Genomic DNA, 20,039 nt, shown 5'->3' with positions numbered 1-20,039 from the left:
GCCTTCGCCCGTTGCAAGATGTGGTGGGCGAAGATGGATGCCGTCGAGGTGACCAGAGGGCCACCGGAGGGCAAGGAGCACCGCACACCCGAACGGTATTTTGCGGATGTCCTGGAGGGGGCTCGCCTTGCGACAGCACAATGTTCGCAGGACATTGTATTTGAATAAATGTATTCATGTTGCCTTTGCCTTGTATTATGAAAACAAAGCCTGTTTTGTAATGTAATTTTGTTATGCTTCTAATTGTTTCCTCCTGTGCGGCCGTGTTGTATGTAATCTGAGGGTTGGCCAGTCGTCGGCTTCTGCCCTCACGTAGGTAGTGCGGAGGTGTTCGGGATGGAATCTAAACAATCTTGATCCAATTATATGGTCCTTGAAGGAGTTGTTTAGCGCAACGAACAAGGCAATCAGACTGTACGGCTTAAACGCCCTCACTTAGCCATAGGAGTTTTATAATAAAGCGTGGGCACAGCCCCTGGTTCGAACCAGAATGCTGTCAGCATCTGATCAGGAAGTGCTGATCTTTCGCATAATGCGGAAAAAATCTCCAACGATTTGTAACCCTCAAATAGCTGACCATCTCTCGCCGTATCATGACAGTCAGTTTTCGGCTTTCTCTACTAAGGCGTCCATCTGGTCAAGGCCAGGGCAGAATCGCAGTAGTTCTCCCTTTACTACCCTAGCCGATTTAGCGGAACGTAGGGTAGCAAGCACAGGAGCCGGGCAACCCAACTATTGACCAAAGACATGATTCGGAGCCAATGCATATAATGCTAAATTCGGGGTACCGAACCTATCTTTAAGGATTGTTCGGACTTTGTTGCCGTATAGTGGGGCGATGGGGAGGCCCTGGCAAATATGAAACATACCAGAGTGTACGGTTGCTAGGAAATAAGTAATTTAAAGGAAAAACAGAAGGAGAACAGAGATAGGATCTGGGGCCCTTGAACTTGGATCATGGGCTATTTCCATTATAATTGGGCTAATGCATCCAAGTACATTGGTACAAAATAATGTAATAAGCAACCGACTATTTGACATGCCATAACCGAAGGCGAGCTGCGTGTGGGTCTTGAAGACGATTAGCCTCTAGGGCATCCCATGTACGCCTGTGCTCCGTGTCAATCCGGTGTGTTTATCCTTTGACAGGATCATTAATTAGGTCGTCGAAGGAGGCCCCCATAGGAGAAACCTGAAACAAGGGAAAAGGAGATAGTAAAATTATATGTGTGTTCGGGATCGTTCTAGCGGAATCATAGATCCCGGGATAGCTTGTGCCTCCATCGATGCCCATGGAATTTTGAGTGCGTAGTTATGTACGCGTGGTATGAATGCCACTACCTCATCGGGATTGGGACGGAGGCCGAATTGCTAATCGAGCTCTTGACGAGCCGCGTTGTCCTGTTGCAGTGTAGTCCGGACGCTCTTAATGATGTCCAGGGGCTCGGCACCCAGACTATGATGCTGCTTGAGAAGGCTTCTTTGTACCTCTGCTGCTAGGGCGGTGGTGTGCTCCTCTGTCTGGAGGGAGCGTTCTGTGTTTTCGTTGACTGTTATGACGCCGCACGGACTGGGCATCTTCAGCTTGAGATAAGCATAGTGTGACACCGCGTTGAATCTAGCAAACGCGGTTTGTCCGAGCATTGTGTGGTAGCCGCTGCGGAAGGGGACGATATCGAAGATTAACTCTTTGCTTCGGAAGTTGTCCGGAGAACCGAAGACCACCTCCAGCGTGATTGAGCCCGTGCAGCGGGCCTCAACGCCTGGTATGACTCCTTTAAAGGTAGTCTTTTTGGTTTTGATTCGTGAGGGATTAATGTCCATCTTCTGCACTGTATCCTGATAGAGCAGGTTGAGGCTGCTACCACCGTCCATTAGGACTCGTGTTAGGTGAAATCCGTCGATGATTGGGTCGAGGACCAGTGCGGCTGAACCACCATGCCGGATACTAGTTGGGTGATCTCAGCGATCGAAGGTGGTCGGGAATGACGACCACGGATTGAATTTTGGGGCGACTGGCTCTACCGCGTAGACGTCCCTAAGTGCTCGCTTATGCTCCCTTTTGGGGATGTGTGTAGCGTATATCATGTTCACCGTTTTGACTTGAGGGGGAAATTTCTTCTACCCCCCGATGTTCGGCTGCCAGGGCTCTTCGTCCTCGTCCTCACTTTGTGATCCATTTTCCTTGTTTTCGGCATTTAACTTGCCAGCCTGTTTGAAAACCCAACAATCCCTGTTGGTATGATTGGCTTGTTTGTCTGGGGTGCCGTGTATCTGGCACGGATGGTCGAGTATGCGATCAGGCTATTTAGCCAGTGTCGAGCTGGCCCTTTGAGCTTTAGTGGGAGGTATTTGATGGCGTGGAGGTCGTCCCCACGGGCCATGTGGATGTGGAGAATAAAGTCCTCAATCCATACTGCGGGATCGGTTGTTCCGTCGTATGATTCAATATTGACGGGCTTGAACCCCTCGGGAATTCGTGATCCAGCACGTCATCTGTGAAGCAGAGAGGGTGTGCGGTGCCGCTATATCGGGCCATGTCACGGCGCACCTCCGATGAAGTCCGTATGCGGTTATCGGCCCGGGTGTGACTAGGTTTGTCATGTCCGAATAGATAGCCGTCATCCCGAGTCGGGAAGCGTCCTCGCGATCCGTAGATTCATCTGGTGTGTCCTGCTCTACTGTCTAGATCCTGCCGAAGGTCGTATGTATGGTCCCGAGCTGTTCTGTCCCTGTTTCTGCGAGGTGGTGGGGCGGGCTGTTGTTCGGCCTGATTTGCCGTTTTATCCCGACCGCGGGGTGGTTGGTCCGCCACACTATCCCGACCACGTGGTGGTCGGTCTGCATTGCGCGAGGGAGGTATGGGATCTGGTGCCTCCTCATCGAGCTGAGCTAGCAGTCTGCGCTTTGGGTAACTCTTGACTGGGCGCTCGAGGTCGTATTCTTCGGCTGCCAGGACATCTGTCCACCTGTCAATGAGTAGGTCTTGATCAGCTTGGAGCTGCTGCTTCTTCTTCTTCAAGCTTCTTGCAGTGGCTATTAGCTGGTGCTTGAAGCGCTCCTGCTCGAGGGGTGCCTCAGGCACGATGAAGTCCTCATTGCCGAGGTTCTCATCATCCTCGGAGACTGGACAATAACTATCATCATCTGGGTCATTGGGTGTGGCCTGTTTATCAGGGTTATCTTGCCCGCTGTCTTGTTCCTCCTGTTCGGATGCAGCCCTGACAGGGTCTTCATTGTTTTCGGTGTCGCCCGGAGTACTATTTTCTCCGGTGCCAGTGTTGCCATCTTTTGAGCGACGAGGCTTAGAGCGGGGTTTAGGGCGTCGGTGCTTGGACTGTGTCTTAGAAGGTTTATTCGCAACTGGATCTTCTTTGTCATCGTCGCTAGCTTTTTTAGGTGTGTCGACCATGTACGCATCGTACGGAGAGGTGGTCGTCCAACATCCAGTAAATGGCGGGTCTTGGCCTTGCTCCTTGTCAGCATCGTCGTCCATACCGTCGATGTCTTCAGAGCCGTAATCAAGCACGTCGGTTAAGTCATCGACAGTGGCTATGAAGTGGGTGGCGGGTGGGAAGCGAAATTCCCCATCATCAGCCTCTGGCTCGAACCGAACATAGTTCGGCTATGAGTCCTTCTCCAAGGACAAGTTCTATAAATAGTTTAGCACATCACCCAAAGGTGAGTGCTGGAAGATGTCTGTGGCGCTAAATTCGAAAATCGATAACCGATCCAGCTCGGTGTCCGCAGGCGTACCTGGTCCGGAACTTATAGCTGGAGACGAGTCCGGAGTTCCATTGACGCAAATATTGCGGGGTCCGTGTGCGGCTCCAACGCCGCGGACTCTGTAGCCTCGGATGGCACGATCTGCTCCGGTTCTAAGGCCGTTGCAGCAACAGGGACCATCTCCTGGATGTGATTCGATGACAGATTTAAGTCATGTTCATCAGGGCGAGGGGGAGCGATCGTTGCGGTCTCAAATCCATTGAAGATCAAGTCTCCACGGATATCCGTGACGTAGTTCAAGCTTCCAAATCTGACCTGGTGGCCATGGGCATAGCTATCGATCTGCTCCAGATGGCTAAGCGAGTTGGCCTGCAGTACGAAGCCGCCGAACACAAAGATCTGTCCGGGGAGGAAAGTTTCTCATTGGAGAGCGTCACTGTAGACGATTGAAGGGGCCATCAAACCTTTCATTGACGGCACAATGGAACTCTCAATGAAAGCACCAATGTCGGTGTCAAAACCGGCGGATCTCGGGTAGGGGGTCCCAAACTGTGCGTCTAGGATCGATGGTAACAGGAGACGGGGGACACGATGTTTGCCCAGGTTCGGACCCTCTCTATGGAGGTAATACCCTACTTCCTGCTGGATTGATCTTGATGAATATGAGTAGTACAAGAGTTGATCTACCATGAGATCGTAATGGCTAAATCCTAGAAGCCTAGCCTGTATGACTATGGTAATGAATGTCCTTTCCGGACTAACCCCTCCGGTTTATATAGACACCGGGGGGGATCTAGGGTTACATAGAGTCGGTTACATAAGAAGGAATCTTCATAGTCGGTCGCCAAGCTTGCCTTCCACACCAAGGAGAGTCCAATCCAGACACGAGTACAGTCTTCGGCCTTCATGTCTTCACAGCCCATCAGTCCGACCCATGGATAACAGGCCGGACGCCCGAGGACCCCTTAGTCCAGGACTCCCTCAACGACGGAGAGGAAATGTCCACACATAATGGAAAAAATCATCCAATATCACCAAAATAGTATATGTAACCCGTGTTGCTTGCAGCCGGGGACGTCCAAACATCACTATGCAATAACTGAAGCGGAAAAGTGGAAATGTTTGTAGACTCGCTAAAGAGAAGACGAACGTGCTTACCGAGACGGCAGGCCTCACAAGTGTGGTTGTCAACCTTATTACATGAGAAGGAAAACTCTATAGAATCTGACGCAAAAATTGTGGAGTTGGGATGACCGAGATGGGCGTACCAAAGATCGACGCTAGCGGCAAGGGCGGCTGGATGGGTAGTGGTGGCGGCGGAAGGATGCACCGGGTAGAGCTTGTCAGGGCTATCACATCGGTGGAGTACCATCCGTGTACGGGCGTTCTTCACAGAAAAGCCAACATCGTCAAATTGAACAGTAATAGGGTTCTCACGAGCAATGCGACGAACAGAGACAAGGTTGGTAACTAAGTCAGGAGAGATGAGAACATTAGACATGTTTATAGGAGTAGAAGTGGAAGGAAACGGCATATGACCGACATGTGTAATGGATAAAGAGGAAATGTTACCAACGGTGATGCGAGTGGGAGTATGAACGGGAGTGGATGACGTGAGGTTACCGGGATGAGATGTCATGTGAGCAGTGGCGCCCAAGTCCATGTACCAGTCACCGCCACCATCATAGTTGCTAGGTGACAGAGCCAAGTGTAGAGCGGCGAGCAGGGCGGGATCCCACGACGCCCACACCCGGGGCGGGTAGTACCCGCCATAGGAAGGCACGCGGGTGACACCATAGCCGCCCGTGGTCGGCGATGCAGGGAGCACCGGGTAGGGTCGGCGCCGGGCGCGACAAAGTACACCTGATGGCTCGTCGGACGAGGCCCAAGGATGCCTGGGGCAGGAGGCCGGGGAACCGGCATCGAGTATGCGTGAACGATGCCCGTCCACAGATTGGTGACGTAGGTCCATGGTGGAGTCGCCTGCTGTTGACGAGCCCCCGGTGTGCCTGTCCATGCAGCTGCTGCTTGTGCCCGCCCCCGCGGCGGTTGCCGCGTCGACCGCCACCCTGCAGCTGCTGCTGAGGGGTAGCGGGAGGGGCGAGGGCGCGAGCGGGAGGGGGAAGAACCCCTGGGGAGCGGGGGCGTGCGCTGCCGACGGGGCGCGGTCGGGGCGGGTGGCGACGGGGCGCCGCGAGAGGTGCGAGCGGCGAGGGCATGGTGCTGCACGCGCTTCTTCACCCCCTTCATCTCGCGCTCCTCCAACAGCAAGTACGCCACAAACTTGAGGAAGGAGGGCTCCGGCATCAAAGTGAGATTGGAGGCGGCATTGCCGAAGTCCTCGTTGAGGCCGGCGATGAGCGTGCTGAGGAGGAGGTCGTCATCAACCTTGGCGCCGATGTCATCGAGTTCATCCGCCAACGTCTTCAGGTGGCGGCAGTAGTCATCGATCCACTGTTCATCTCGATGACAGTCAAAAAATTCCTGCTGCAGAAAAAACACGGCGCTGAAACTTGTTGTTGGCGAAGAGGCCGTTGAGCTTAACCCACACAGCGCGGGCATCATCACCATCGCTCACGACCGCGTGAAACAAGTCCTTGGAGATGGTGGTGAAGAACCACCGGATGAGCGTAGCGTCGATCACGATTCACTCGAAGTCACCCACCATGGCGCGGGAGTCGACGGTGCCGTCAACATGACCCACGAGATTGTTCTGGCGGAAGAGTAGCGAAAAATACGCTTTTCACGCGAAGTACGTGGAGTCGGTGGCATCGAGGACGACGGGGACGCGTTCGTGGATGTTGATTTCGCGGATATCAACGGGGTCCGACCCGACGAAGGGGCTGGAGTAGGTGGAGGCGTTGGACGACATGGCGGCAGCACGGGGGTGAGGAGGAGGGGCGGCGACTAGGGTTGGGTGGGGATGGTGCGGCGCGGGCGGCGGCAGCTAGGGTAGGCGGAAGCGATTAGGAAGAAAGGATCGGGATGGTATCTGATATCATGTAGAATTAATTGTGTGTATCGATATGTTTTCATTGATCGTGCACTAGGCACATATATATGTACAAGGGATGTGATCGATATGTTGTCTCTTAAGATAGGGATGTGACCGATATGTTGTCTCTTAAGATACAAGTAAATACAGAGAAAGAGAGACACTACAGATGCGACCTACAAAACCCGGATCTACGTACGTGTACACACGTTGAACAGGGACGAGTGCATGTTCTTCTGTAGCAAACATGAGAAGCACGGCGGCTAGGCCTGGCCTGGTAGTGGTGGTAGCTGCATGCATGTCAGCATGTGTGATGAAACGTGCTGCCTTTGACCTGTGGTGTGCTGTGCTGTGCTGCTGTCTGCGGCCGAAGCCTGAAACTGCTACAGTGAAAGCAAGTAAAGCCTGCACTGCACTATCCACGCAGGAGGCTGCTTGCAATGCATGCAGTCTGCCGTGGAAGCTGATGATAGCCTGAAACCACAGACCACCGAGCCCCGCGCCACCTCTGTGCTCGCTCGCTCGCGGATTCATGGCTATCCATGTTGCCTGTTGCATCTGCTTCGTACCGTTGCCTCTTGGAATCTAATGCGCCCAGACTACGAAGGACATGAACGTACCACCACATGTGCCGGTGGAAATTAGTTCACGCTCCGGCCGAGACGCCTAACTTCACGACCCAACTTGGATTCATTTTAGTACTACTCCTCGGGACTCTGAGATTGGTTAACAGTTACTAACTGTAGACGCTAGCTGATTTAATGTGGGTTGGGTTGCTTTTTTTTTGAGTGTGGGTTAGGTAGGTTGGCGAAAGAAACACGTAGGAGTACGATCGAATTCAAACACCATTCGCTATCGGCCAGTCAAGGCGAGAAAAAGGCGTCACGGAGCAGGAAAACTGAGCCATAGTGGCCAGCAGTAGAAACCGGACGCAAAAGCAGGCAACGCGACAAGGGCCAGCCAGCGAGCACCATTTCCATTTCCTCGCAACCTCACCCCTCAACGCACCACCGCACAAGGCCGACCGCATTGATGGACGGACCGATCGCTGCCGCTGCCCGCCCATGCCGCGGAAGAAAGCGATGCGACCGACCCGGGCCGCGCCAAAACGAGCCACCGCTCTCTTTTTTCCTGGCTTTTCCCTTGCCCGCTGTACAACCGTCCGAAAAAGGAAACGCGCGTACGCTTGCGCCTTGCCTTGCCTTGCCAACCCGAGCGCTCTGCGCCCTACCCTACTCTACCTCCAGCGCGGGCCCGCCGCCGGTCAGCAGCTCCACCAGCCACTCCTCGTCGACGAGCTCCGCCATGTCCGCGTCGTCGTCGTTGCCGTCCGCCGCCGCCGGCTTGGTGGTGTCGTCGTTGGGCTCGGGCCACGGCCAGGGGATGGCCGTCGGGGGCGGCGGGGCGCCCGCGCGCGTGTCCACGGAGGCCATGACGGTGGACGCCGCGGCGGAGAAGGACGGGCCGCAGCTCTCCTCGTTGCCGTTGATGGTCACGAACCCGTCGTCGCCGCCGCCGGGCTTCCCCGGCGAGGAGGAGATCTCCAGCTCCAGCCACCGCATCACCTCCTCCACCGACTCCTCCGCGATGCCCTCGTACTCCTCCCCCTCCCCCTCCTCCATCTCCGCCTCCTTCCAGGAGAAGCCACCACCTCCCTCGACGAGCCCCGCCTCTCCGCCGGACACCAGGGCCACGGCCTCCCCGCCGCGCTTCCGCTTCCTCACGCCGGCGGCCTCCTCCTCCTCCATCCACCCTACCGGTGCTCCCACAGGCACAGCAGCCGACTCAGAGGAAGGAAGGGAACCGCCAAGTGGAACAGAAAGCAGAGATGGAGGAGGAGGGGAGTGAGGCGTGGTGGTGGATAGCGAGCGCGGTGGAGCGTCCACGTGGGTTTATATAGGGCGGGGGGCGGGACGTGGCTGCGCGGCGCGGGGCCGTCGGATCCGCCTCGGGGGCGCGTATCCGGCGGCCTCGAGGCGTTACGCGAGGAAAAGGACGTGTTCGCGCTGCGTGGCGTGTGGCGCGTAGCGCGCTCTCCCCTGGGGAACCGCGGCTTTTTTGGACGCGACGGGTGGGGAAAGAAACCCTTTCTTTCTTCCTTCGTCGGTGCTGTTGACCGTCGTCGCTCGGTGGCTCGGCCCGTGGTGGATGGTGGATGGGGCGTGGGTGGGTGCCAGTTGGGCTCTCGCCAGAAAACGAACCCCAATCTCGCGCTCGTGACGGAGGCGAGCGCAGCAGGCCCAGAGCCCCAGGCCGCGCCGCGCCGCACAGCCGCTGTGGCTTGTGGGAGACGACGGACGGACGGACGGACCGCGGGGGTTCGGGAAGCATTTCGCTGGGTCGTGTATTGATTGTGGCCAGCTGGCGTGTGTGTGTGTGTTTTGCTCTAGCTGCGGCGGTTTTCGTTGGCGCCTTTGGTGTTGCCAAAAGCTGCGGGGCTGTTTTGGACCGTCGCCGATCTCCTGCATGCCGTCACCTTCGTGTCTTGCACGACAAGGATTAGTCGAGATTAACCTTGTGAGCTGTACAGGCGCGTTACCCTTTCGGTTAAGTTCCTTCCGGGAGAGGTTTTACACGAGTGTCAGACGAGCGCGCACGTCTATCTCTTGTTTTTTTTAAGAAAGAAGCTGCACACCGGGGATGGAAAAGAAGGGAGCAAGAAAAGGGTTTCTCTGGGGCAACTGGACTACTGGGTTACTGGCCCAGTGGCAGGCCTAACCGGCCCAATAAGAGTCTACCTGTTTTTTTATATCGCAAGCTGAATCTACTTGTTAGTTCTAAGAGAAAACTACTATTTGTTGGTGTTTGTTAGCACATGGGAATTACTATCTGCATCCTGGTTTATTGCTCCCCTTGGTATTTTGTGTCAAACTTTGACCATGGATATAATTCACAAAAAGTTAATGCTTGTCACACAAATTAGTATCATTGAAAACTATGTTCAAATATGAATCCAACGATGTAATTTTTCTATGACATGCATTAACATTTTGTTGGTTAAATATATGATCAAATTTTGATATAAAATACGAAGAAGACCAATAAATCAGGATGAAGGTAGTAGAGAGAACAAAGAATAAATGGGTGGAAGGAAAACGGCTATCAACGTTGGAAAAAGAGGTTACCCTTAAATCCATTGCACAAGGTAAACCATCATACGCAATATTCGGACCAAAGAATCATGCAAGCAATGTCACACTGGTAACAAGGGATGGTGTCAATAAAAAAAGAATGATTGGTTCACCTGGTAATTTGTGTGCACCAAAGCGGCAAGGAGGTATGGGTTCCATGATATTAACCATTTCAATTTTGGCTACTGCTGCTTGGAGAATGACTTTTAAATGTTGACACGGATATTTTTCGGATGGTGACTTTTAAATGTTGCGTTGAGGAAGAATGCATCATTCATGTGGCAGAGCAGCATAGACGGCATCGATAAAATTAAGCATGAGTACTATTCCGCGCGAAGCTGGCAGGAAAGTCACCAAACGAGCACCCCTCCGCGTGTCAGCACTAAATGGGCCAACCCACTGCTTGTCGGATTTGTGACTAGTTTTTTTACTTTGATCAATTTTTCTATTAAAATATTACCATATATTTATAAACTATTCATGATTTTCGAAAAAACTGTGAACTTAAAAAAATGTTCAATATTTTGAAAATTTTCATTGAATCTGGAAAATATTTGCAAAATAAAATAATGTTAAATTTTTTGAGAAAATACTCGTGGTTTTGAAAAATGTTCTTGAGTTTGAAAAAATAGTTGCAAATTTAAATTTTCATCGTTTGAAAAAATTGTGGAATTCTAAATATATTCACTAATTCAAACAATTTTCGTGAATAAAAAAATGTTCACAAATGCTAAATTTTTTTGTGAACTTGAAAAATATATTGATGGTTAAAAAATGTTAGCAAATTGAAAAATATTTGGAAATCTGATTTGGTTCCCGGGAGCACTTGCTCCTGCGCTCGAAAAATATTTTTTGAAATACAAGAAAAAACCCAACATTTTTTAGGTATTTATAATCACATCTGAATGCTGCCTGCAAAGTTTTAGGCAAAAAGGTTAAACAGTTTGGCTTGTGCAAAAAAATGAGCACCAAATGTTACCCCAAAATGTCACCCCAAATTTGACTTTTTACCGATGAAACACTGCCGCTTCGTTTCACATGAAAATTATCTAGCATGCATGTGAGATTAACACGAACATCCAGATAAAAATCAGAATTTCTTGAATAAATTTTACCACCTTTTTTTTGCGGTATTGTTCATCCCGGAGCAAATGCTCCCGGGAGCCAAAACGCCCCTCTCAAAAATATCCATGAATTTAGAAAAAGACTGTGATTGGGAAAAAAAGTTCATCAATTTTAAAAAATGTTTGTGAATTTGAAAGATGTTCATGGATTCAAAAAAAGATCTTGATTGAAGGAAATGTTACATATTTCATAACAAAAATGCGAAACAAAAATTGAAAATGAAAATAAAAAAGGACAAGAAAATGAAAAACCAGAAGGAAGAAAAATGGTCCGCAAAGGTTCTAGAACATTTCTAAAACCGGAATGTGGAATCTTCCGAAATTGTCTAGTTGGGTCGGCCCCAATATATGTGCATAGCTATCACAAGGGTATGTGTTTGCTCGCTAACCATCGACCTGTGGAGTAAATAGGATTCCCCGTTAAACATGGTATATTTGACAAGTGGACGATGGTAAAAAAAAACATTGGAACAATGTATGGATTCAGAACTCTCCTCCGAGGGAAGTTATAACACGTTGTGTGGCACACTTGCTCTCCAAGGTGAGTGATCTCACACTAGTAGAAAAATAGGGCTTTGGTCACAGCTCAATATACACATTAGTCCTGATTGCATTACGAACCGGGACTAATGTGAGCATTAGTCCTGATTCGAGTGGCTAAAGGCATTAGTCCCGATTTAAATGAGACCTTTACTCCCGGTTTGAGACATGAACCGGGACTAAAGATTAGACCTTAGTCCCGGTTTGAGATACGAACCGGAACTAAAAAGTGCGATGCCCTTTAGTCCCGGTTTGTGTCGCATTTTTTAGTCCTGGCTCGTCTCTCAAACCGGTATTAAAGGGGTTCGTGTCTCAAACTGTTGCATACGACGTCGGAAACGGCTATAACTTTTGCATACGATGTCGGGAAAAAATGTATAATATATTAAAATATTCAGCACGAAAATCTGCATCCGGGTCGTAGGTCGTTTTGAAAATTTCTAGAACCCTCTAATTCTAAAAGGGAAAAAGTTATGCTCAAATTTCATTTTTTTTTGAATTTTGGTTAAATCTGATCAAACTGTGGTCAAACTACTTATTTAAGAAGTATAATATATCAAAATGTTCAGCACGAAAATCCGCATCCGAATTTGATGGCCGTAGACCGTTTTGCAAATTTCTAGAATCCTCAAATTCTAAAAGGGAAAAAGTTATGCTCAAATTTCAGGTTTTTTGAATTTTGGTTAAATCTGGTCAAACTGCTTATTCAAGAAGTATTAGTGTTACTAAATAATTATTCAAGAATATTAGTGTTACTAAATAATTATTTCAGTTTTTTTGAATTTTGGTCAAATCTGGTCAAACTACTTATTTAAGAAATATTAGTGTTACTAAATCATTATTGCTTTTAGAATAATAGTTTGAAACTCAAACAGTAAAACATGTGACTTCATGCTCAAGCTAAATCACTTAGGATTAATAGGATTGACAACTTACTATTGTCGGAAAAACAACAAGTGCAGACTTGAAAATTAGGGGGAATAGAACTCGGAGGTTAAGCGTGCTTAGACTGAAGTAGTGACAGGATGGGTGACCGGCCGGAAAGTTAGACGATTTGAAATGATGAGGGTAATTAGAGAATAGAGATTATAGATAAAATTCAGTAGTGATGAGGGGTGATTAGAAATTAAATTGTAAAATAATTCAGAAATTTAAAAATTAAGAAAAAAATAAAAAAAATCAAACCGGGACTAAAAGCCCGTTTTCTACTAGTGTCATTGACCGGACACTAGAATGGACAAACGTTTTGACATGTTGACTCAAGGGAAATCGTTGCCATTTTTTTCTTGCAACATGAGATGATGGATCTTATTGCCTAGAGCTTTAACAGAATGGGTGTTTGTCGGTGCGACCATCATATTACTCTATCAGGGATTAGCAACATGGACGAAAAACCGAGGCATGATGATGGAATGGGCTCGACCTGTGCTCACCCCTTTCATGTTGTGTGGTCTTGGTTAACAGGCATACTAAAGTGCCCCGTCCCGCGTCGATCGTGTAATCGAGAGCCTGAAGATGCATAGCACTTACTCCCTCCGTTCGGAACAGGTCGTGGAAATGAATGTATCTAGACATATTTTAATTCTAGATACATCTATTTTTAAGACAAGTAATTCCGAACGAAGAAAGCACTTTTTCAGAAAACAATGGGGCTTTACGCTTGATATATCCGATGAAACGACCCTCGATGATTTGTACTATACGACCCGTGGAATTACTCAAACTCGTTTCAATCATTGTCCCATAGAAGCTATTTGTTGTTGCCCATGAGTTGGCTACGTGGCTATGGGCTCGTTTTGTTCTGAGTGATGGAAGATGTACCCCAAAATCTATAGCTCTTCTTCTTAAACATGTACTAACTCTTATCACAAGTTAATGAACAAGGGATTTAATTTAAAAAAAAGAGAGAACATAGTACTCCCTCTGGTCCTTTTTACTCCGCACATTAGTTTTGTCTGAAGTCAAAGTTTGCTAAATTTGACCAAATTTATATTAGAAAATATTAACATCTATAACATCTAATAAATATAATATAAAAATATATTTCTAGATGGATCTAATAATAAATATGTTGTTATGTGAATGTTAATAATTTTTGGTATAAACTTGGTTAAAGTTGGATGAGACTGACTTCAGACAAACCTAATATGCAGAGTAAGAAGGACCGAAGGGGGTACTAATAATAATGTACTCCACTACCACCATTAGAACCGGATTATTAGACTGCGGACCAAAGATGCTTCTTCATGGTTGCACGGTCGCCCAGCTTTTAACAATAGCGGTGGCGTCTACTGTTTAACACATCTCGCGAGTACGGAATGTAAATTTCCTCCTCCTTTTCCAGGGTCGCGTGTTGGGAAAAGATGCGGCGTGCTTTAATGATTTGTGTTGACCTTTAAACTAAGCCCTCACCGATCCCGGTAAACGACCCCCATCATCGTGCTTAAGCACAAAAGAAAGCCCTTTTTTAACAGCGAATGACCCTTTTGCCCTTCAACAGCTTCAGCCTCACGGCGCAAATCCTCAGAACTTGTACATTTCTTTCTGTTCAGAACTCTTCACTTCCTGTAATTCTACAGCGCTCGCCTTTCCTCTGGCGTACAAAATTAGTACTGTACTACTGTACTTCGGCAAAAAGAAACCTTGGGCTCCAGAATATATTCCTAAGCAAGGGATGTATGATCATTTTTAAGAAAAATTCACGCGTAATCTCTGCATAATCATACTCCATACTATTACAAAACTGTCCGTCAGGAATACAAAACCATGGGCTGTAACATGAAAATAAAGGAGAGTATAGTTTGACAGTACATTAGTAATACATGCCACTAACGATTACAAATTCCCTCCGACAAAAAAAAAACAGTTACAAATTCAGATAGATATGTAATAGTCGTACAAAGTTAAGCGGAACAATCCCCAAGGTGTACTTGCACTAGCAAAAAATAAGGTGACGCAAAAAAAAGAAACGTAGAAAAATAAGGAGAAATAATAAACAAATACCTCAAACCTCACATCACTCCTCCCCTCCCCTCCCCCCCGCCAAATTTCGTAAAATTCAAATGGGATATTTTTTTACAGCAACCGTCGGTTGTGATCTCTACTACCGCCGCGTCCCAGGTGAAAAGTAAAGTGGCTTTGGTTCGCTTTCGCAATGTGCCCCCTGGGAGTTTGCGTCGTCACTAGAAGGTCCACTTCCAGATCTTGACTCGGATCCTGACCTGGCACACGCGCGCGACGGTGGTCGCCGCCGGGGGCGAGGTTGTCGCGTCGTCGACGGCCGCGGACGGCTCCGGGGCCTCCACGGCGGCCGGCGCCTTCGACGGCGCCTTGGCGACGGTGAGCTTCACCCCCTTCTTCTTCGCCGGCGCGGGCGCCGCGGCGGGCGCGGCCACCTTGATGCCGTCGCAGTGCACCTGGATGCCGATCTTCTTGGTCTTGAGCCCGCCCACCTTGACGCCGGCCTTGGTCTCCAGGTCGAGGGTGATGGCGAAGGTGCCCGACTTCTTGATGTCGGAGCTGGCGGCGGTGGGGTCGACCCCGAGCGCGGCCGCGGTGACGGTGGCCTTGATGACGGTGATGTTGTTGGCCTCGTGCAGGAACCCCGGCACGGTCGCCTCCCCGAGCGGCACGGCGTTGGCGGCCGTGGCGGCGGTGACGGTGAAGTCGTCGTACAGGTAGACGAGCTTCTTGTTGGGGTTCTTGGCGGTGAGCGTGAAGTCGATGGAGTCGGTGAGCGCGGGCGCCGTGGCGGAGCTGGAGAGGCTGAGCTTGTTGACGCGCGCCACGGAGAGGGTGAAGGCCGGCCGGTGGGGGCGGTAGAGGAGGTAGAAGCCGCCGCCGGCGACGGCGGCGACGAGGGCCAGGAGGAGCACGACGAGCACGGCCCAGAAGAAGCAGCAGCAGCAGCTGAAGCGGCAGGAGGAGCGGCCCCCGCGGCGGCCCTTTGCGGGGCCCTGCGGGCGGTAGATGGGGCGCTGGTACATCTTGGGCGGCCCGCCCGCGCCCGCGCCGTTGGTGGCCGCGGCGGCGGCGGCGGGGGGCTGCGGGTTGGGCTTGCCGTTGGAAGACATTGCCGCGCGCTAGCCGGGGACGAGGTGGCGGCTCTTGGCGCGGCGCGGCGGTAGCTAGGTGCCTGGACTGGGTTTCCGGCCGTGCGCTTGCTGAGCGAGTCCTCGGAGAGAGAGGAGATCTATAGGCCGAGAGGAAAGAAGACGCGGAGGAGAAGGTGAGGTGAGGTAAGGGAAAAGGGACGGGTCACCTTACGGATGGTTCGTCCTCACCAAATCATTTGCTACCGCTGCTGGCTGCTGCTGCTGAGCTAGCTGATGCCTGCTGCTACCTTTCCTTAGCCTTTTTTATTAAGCAAGTCGCCCCCGTAATTCTCGCTCGTGCCAAGTTGGGTTTTCTCCCGGGAAAATCATTTGGATGGCAGTTTAAACTTGTATTTACACACAAAAAATTCAAAAACTTCCATTTCACGTACTACTGTACAAAAGTTTTTAAATGTATTTAAATGAGCTGCAAACTGAGCCTTGTACTGGCACGAACTGCTGAATTACTCCTTGCCCCGTAGCAGTGGTGGAGTACTAACGTTTGTAGTGATGGCTACCTTAATTTGTCCCTCTAAAACTTATGTACAACGGGGTAGGAGTAATTGTGTTTCAGCGAGCCAATACCTTGAGCCGGAGCTGCGATTCCCTGCTCAAAATTTACTAGCAAAGCGTCAGAGATTTAATAACAAGCACATTTTGTTGTAATTAAGTGCATCTGATCATTATTTTTGAACGAACGGAGGCAGTAGCATTTGTGAACATTGGGACCGGCCGGGGCTGTGTTACACTTTTATGCTGCTGCTTCATTGAAGACATGTGATCCGGGCTTGGCCTGGGCAGGAGTCGGTCTTGGATCCAACTCTCTGCAAGTTGATTTTATTTTATGAGAGAGGTGTATTATTGTTTGAATATAGTTAAGAGCATATCTAGCCCTTGCCCAAAAAGCTATAATTCCCTAAGGCCCCTCCCAATACTCCACCGTGGACAGGTGCTAAGCATGCCACATAAGCGAAAAAATGACATGACACTACATTTAAGGAGGAGAGAGAATACTTTAGTGACTCCAGGAAAAACCAATGCTAAGCGCAAAAACCTAGGCAAACCACTTAAATGAAACAATTTGATCAATACATGAAAGACTTTAGGTGCTAACTCATTAAATAATGTGTGCTTAGTAACAACAAGCTAAGCACCTATGCATTGGGGTGTTGAGTTGCTAAGGTATTTAATGCACTTAGCACCTCATCTAAGCACCTTTGCATTGGAAGAGGTCTAATATAAAATCGGTTTGAGGACGTTTAGGGCACATCTAGATGTACTCTAGTTATTACACATCTAATTGACTCAATCAAGCATAAAAAAAGAACCCACATTAATCTCCGCGTAAGATCAATGACATTGGACTTAGATGTGCAATACTTATGGCACGTCTAGATGTGCTTTAGCAAAACTGAAGCAATTAAGCTTCACCTAGCACTTTCCCAAAACCTTTAATCCATCAAAAATTTGAGCGGAACCTATTCAAATCCACCTCTCCTACTAAAATATAGCTGGACATCGCCAACTCCTAATAAATCATCTCTCCCTTTCTCCCGCACACGAGTTGTGTCTCCTTACGCTGCCTACATCATTGTTGCCCCCAACTCACCGCCGCCCATGTCCCGCAATCCCGCCTCCCTCCCCCACCGTCTCTGGTGAGAATCCGCCAGGTTCTCATTGTGCCCGGCCATGGCCAAGTTCCTTTCTGTCATTCCCGGCCACAGGTAGAGCAAAGTGTGCCTACATCACATACCTGTAAGCACTTACCCAGAAACATGGATGTTGCCCGCCGTCATCGTTTTCGATGAATCGTAGTGTCTTGGACCACACCATCATGCCACTAGGAGAACTAAGAAGAGAAGAACTCATCCAGAAAAAGAAGTGCCCAAATGTGGGCCGTGATGGAGGAATTTCATCGACTTTCTCAGATCCTACCTTGCACGCGTACGTCGTACGTGGTCAGTGTCTATCACACTATTTTTGTAGTTCATCTACCATAGTCCCTAGTTAGCTCATGGACATCATCCATCGACAAAAATTCGTCGTTGGTCACGTGGATGGAAGAAGGAAGAATAATATGAAGAGTGAGACTTTCATGTGGGGCTGGAGCTCGTTTGAGGAGTTGAGTTTTAGGGTAAGGGCTACATGCTAAAAAGTTACCCCCCCAACAGAACTAGATAACGCCCCGCACGTTGCTGCAGGAACTTTGCTAAAAGAAATGCATAAACGTTTGGCCTCTACGTGTAACGCCCTCGATGCGGCTATATATCCTACGTGTCGAAGCATGACTTAGAGGCATAACCGCATTGAAAGCAATGTCGCAAGTGAGGTAATCTTCACAACAACCCATGTAAATAAATAAAGGGGAAAGATACATAATTGACTTACACTCGCCACGTCACACAAATACATAAATAAGTCATTACATTCACCCAAGACACTCAGAGTCTGACTACGGTACCAAAATAAAGATCAACCCCCAAATGCGACAAAGTCCTCGATCGCCCCAACTGGGCACCACTACTGATCATCTGGGAAAGACACGTACTAACGACAAGAGTCTTCATCGAACTCCCACTTGAGCTCGGTCATATCATCTGGAACGGTATTATCGGTCCCTGCATCTGGTTTTGGAAGTAAACTGTGAGTCACGGGGACTCAGCAATCTCGCACCCTCGCAATCCAGACTATTTAAGCTTATAGGTAAGGTAAGGTATGATGTGGAGCTGCAGCAAGCGACTAGCATATATAGTGGCTAACATATTCGCAAAAGAGAGCGATAAGAGAAGGCAAAAAGCACGGTCGAACAACTATGATTAAGAAGTGATCCTAGAACAACCTACGTCAAGCATTACTCCAACACCGTGTTCACTTCCCGGACTCCGCCGAGAAGAGACCATCACGGTAACACATGCGGTTGGTGCATTTTAATTACGTTAAGTTTCAGGTTATCTACAACCGGACATTAACAAATTCCCATCTACCCATAACCGCGGGCACAACTTTCGAAAGTTTAAATCCCTGCAGGGGAGTCCCAACTTAGCCCATCACAAGCTCTCACGGTCAACGACGGATATTCCTTCTCCCAAGATAATCTGATCAGACTCGGCATCCCGGTTACAAGACATCCTCGACAATGGTAAAACAAGTCCAGCAACACCGCCCGAATGTGCCGACAAATCCCAATAGGAGCTGCACATATCTCGTTCTCAGGGCACACTCAGATGAACACTACGTACAACTAAAACCAACCCTCGAGTTTCCCCGAGGTGGCGCTGCAAGTGGCTCTGTTTGTACCAACACTCAGAGGAGCACTGGCCCGGGGGGGGGGGGGGGTTTAAATAAAGATGACCCTTGGGTTCCGGAAACCCAAGGGAAAAAGAGGCTAGGTGGCAAATGGTAAAACCAAGATTGGGCATTGCTGGAGGAGTTTTATTCAAGACGAACTGTCAAGGGGTTCCCATTATAACCCAACCGTGTAAGGAACGCAAAATTCGGGAACATAACACCGATATGACGGAAACTAGGGCGGCAAGAGTGGAACAAAACACTAGGCATAAGGCCGAGCCTTCCACCCTTTACCAAGTATATAGGTGCATTAAGATAAACAAGATAATATTGTGATATACCAACAATAAACATGTTCCAACAAGGAACGATCTCCAATCTTCACCTACAACTAGCAACGCTATAAGAGGGGCTGAGCAAAGAGGTAACATAGCCAAACAACGGTTTGCTACAAGGAGGGTTAGAGGTTTGGCATGACAATGTGGGAGGCATGATAAGCAAGTGATAGGTATCGTAGCATATGCATAGCAAAAGAGCGAGCATCTAGCAACCAAAGATAGAAGTGATTTCGAGGGTATGTCATCTTGCCTGCAAAATTCTCAGAGTTGCCTTGATCCTCGTAGGCATACTCAACAGGCTCCTCGTTCACGAACTCGTCTCCCGGCTCTACCCAAGCAAGAACAACAAGCAAAAGGAACACAATCAACCACGTGCAATGCTCAAGCAACATGATGCAAACATGGTATGATATGCGGGATGCAATATGTGATGCATATGCAAGATTTGGAAAGGAAAGAATGAACCTGGCCTCAACTTGGAAATCCAAGAGTGCCACTGGAAAGGTGAGGTGGTTTCGGTTGAAATAGATATAAAGATTACCGGAATCAGATGCATGGTTTGGAAATGGCAAGCAAAACAAATATAGCACCGGTCTGTGATAAACATCAAGTAGCCATCTAAATGCATCAAGATAAATATGCTACAACACTCAAACATGACAACAAAATACATGGCAGGGATCCACTCATGATGCTTGACAAAAGGTGAACAATGAGCTACGGCTAATTCATCCATTAACAGGTTCAAACAAGCATGACAAAAGTGCAAAAGATAATAGGTTTCAGACTTGGTGAAATTAACA

The 20,039-nt window shown here is 49.0% G+C and overlaps 3 protein-coding genes across 3 annotated transcripts; all 3 read right to left on the bottom strand.

Annotated features, from left to right (window-relative positions):
• Window positions 1-1,135: 1,135 nt before the first annotated feature.
• On the bottom strand, window positions 1,136-6,297 carry LOC147978592 (uncharacterized). Its single transcript, XM_087514808.1, has 4 exons — window positions 5,678-6,297; window positions 5,350-5,621; window positions 5,096-5,196; window positions 1,136-1,192 (listed from the first exon to the last, which is right to left on the bottom strand). Exons 1-4 carry the CDS (start codon window positions 6,295-6,297, stop codon window positions 1,136-1,138), a joined length of 1,050 nt encoding a protein of 349 aa, XP_087370934.1.
• Window positions 6,298-7,548: 1,251 nt separating this feature from the next.
• LOC147978591 (uncharacterized) lies at window positions 7,549-8,604 on the bottom strand. The gene has a single exon (XM_087546402.1). It carries the CDS (start codon window positions 8,467-8,469, stop codon window positions 7,954-7,956), a length of 516 nt encoding a protein of 171 aa, XP_087402528.1. The 5' UTR covers window positions 8,470-8,604; the 3' UTR covers window positions 7,549-7,953.
• Window positions 8,605-14,371: 5,767 nt separating this feature from the next.
• On the bottom strand, window positions 14,372-15,829 carry LOC125550261 (uncharacterized). Its single transcript, XM_048713219.2, has one exon. The coding sequence runs from the start codon at window positions 15,587-15,589 to the stop codon at window positions 14,699-14,701; it is 891 nt and encodes a 296-aa protein (XP_048569176.1). The 5' UTR covers window positions 15,590-15,829; the 3' UTR covers window positions 14,372-14,698.
• Between the last annotated feature and the right edge of the window lie 4,210 nt (window positions 15,830-20,039).

This window comes from Triticum urartu, chromosome 3A (assembly GCF_056163025.1).
Source record: "Triticum urartu cultivar PI428250 chromosome 3A, HENAU_Tu73, whole genome shotgun sequence".
In the NCBI taxonomy this organism is placed as follows: Eukaryota; Viridiplantae; Streptophyta; class Magnoliopsida; order Poales; family Poaceae; genus Triticum; species Triticum urartu.
This window is presented reverse-complemented; position numbering and strand designations above follow the sequence as displayed.

What these genes read in the sequence shown, in the direction of transcription:
- LOC147978592 (XM_087514808.1), bottom strand. Translation starts at nt 6,297, where the DNA reads ATGGTGATGATGCCCGCGCTGTGTGGGTTAAGCTCAACGGCCTCTTCG. An exon ending in TGGACCTACGTCACCAATCT is followed by an intron (nt 5,622 to 5,677) that starts GTGGACGGGCAT and finishes CTCCTGCCCCAG; the next exon opens with GCATCCTTGGGCCTCGTCCG. An exon ending in TCACATGACATCTCATCCCG is followed by an intron (nt 5,197 to 5,349) that starts GTAACCTCACGT and finishes CTCCTGACTTAG; the next exon opens with TTACCAACCTTGTCTCTGTT.
- LOC147978591 (XM_087546402.1), bottom strand. Translation starts at nt 8,469, where the DNA reads ATGGAGGAGGAGGAGGCCGCCGGCGTGAGGAAGCGGAAGCGCGGCGGG.
- LOC125550261 (XM_048713219.2), bottom strand. Translation starts at nt 15,589, where the DNA reads ATGTCTTCCAACGGCAAGCCCAACCCGCAGCCCCCCGCCGCCGCCGCC.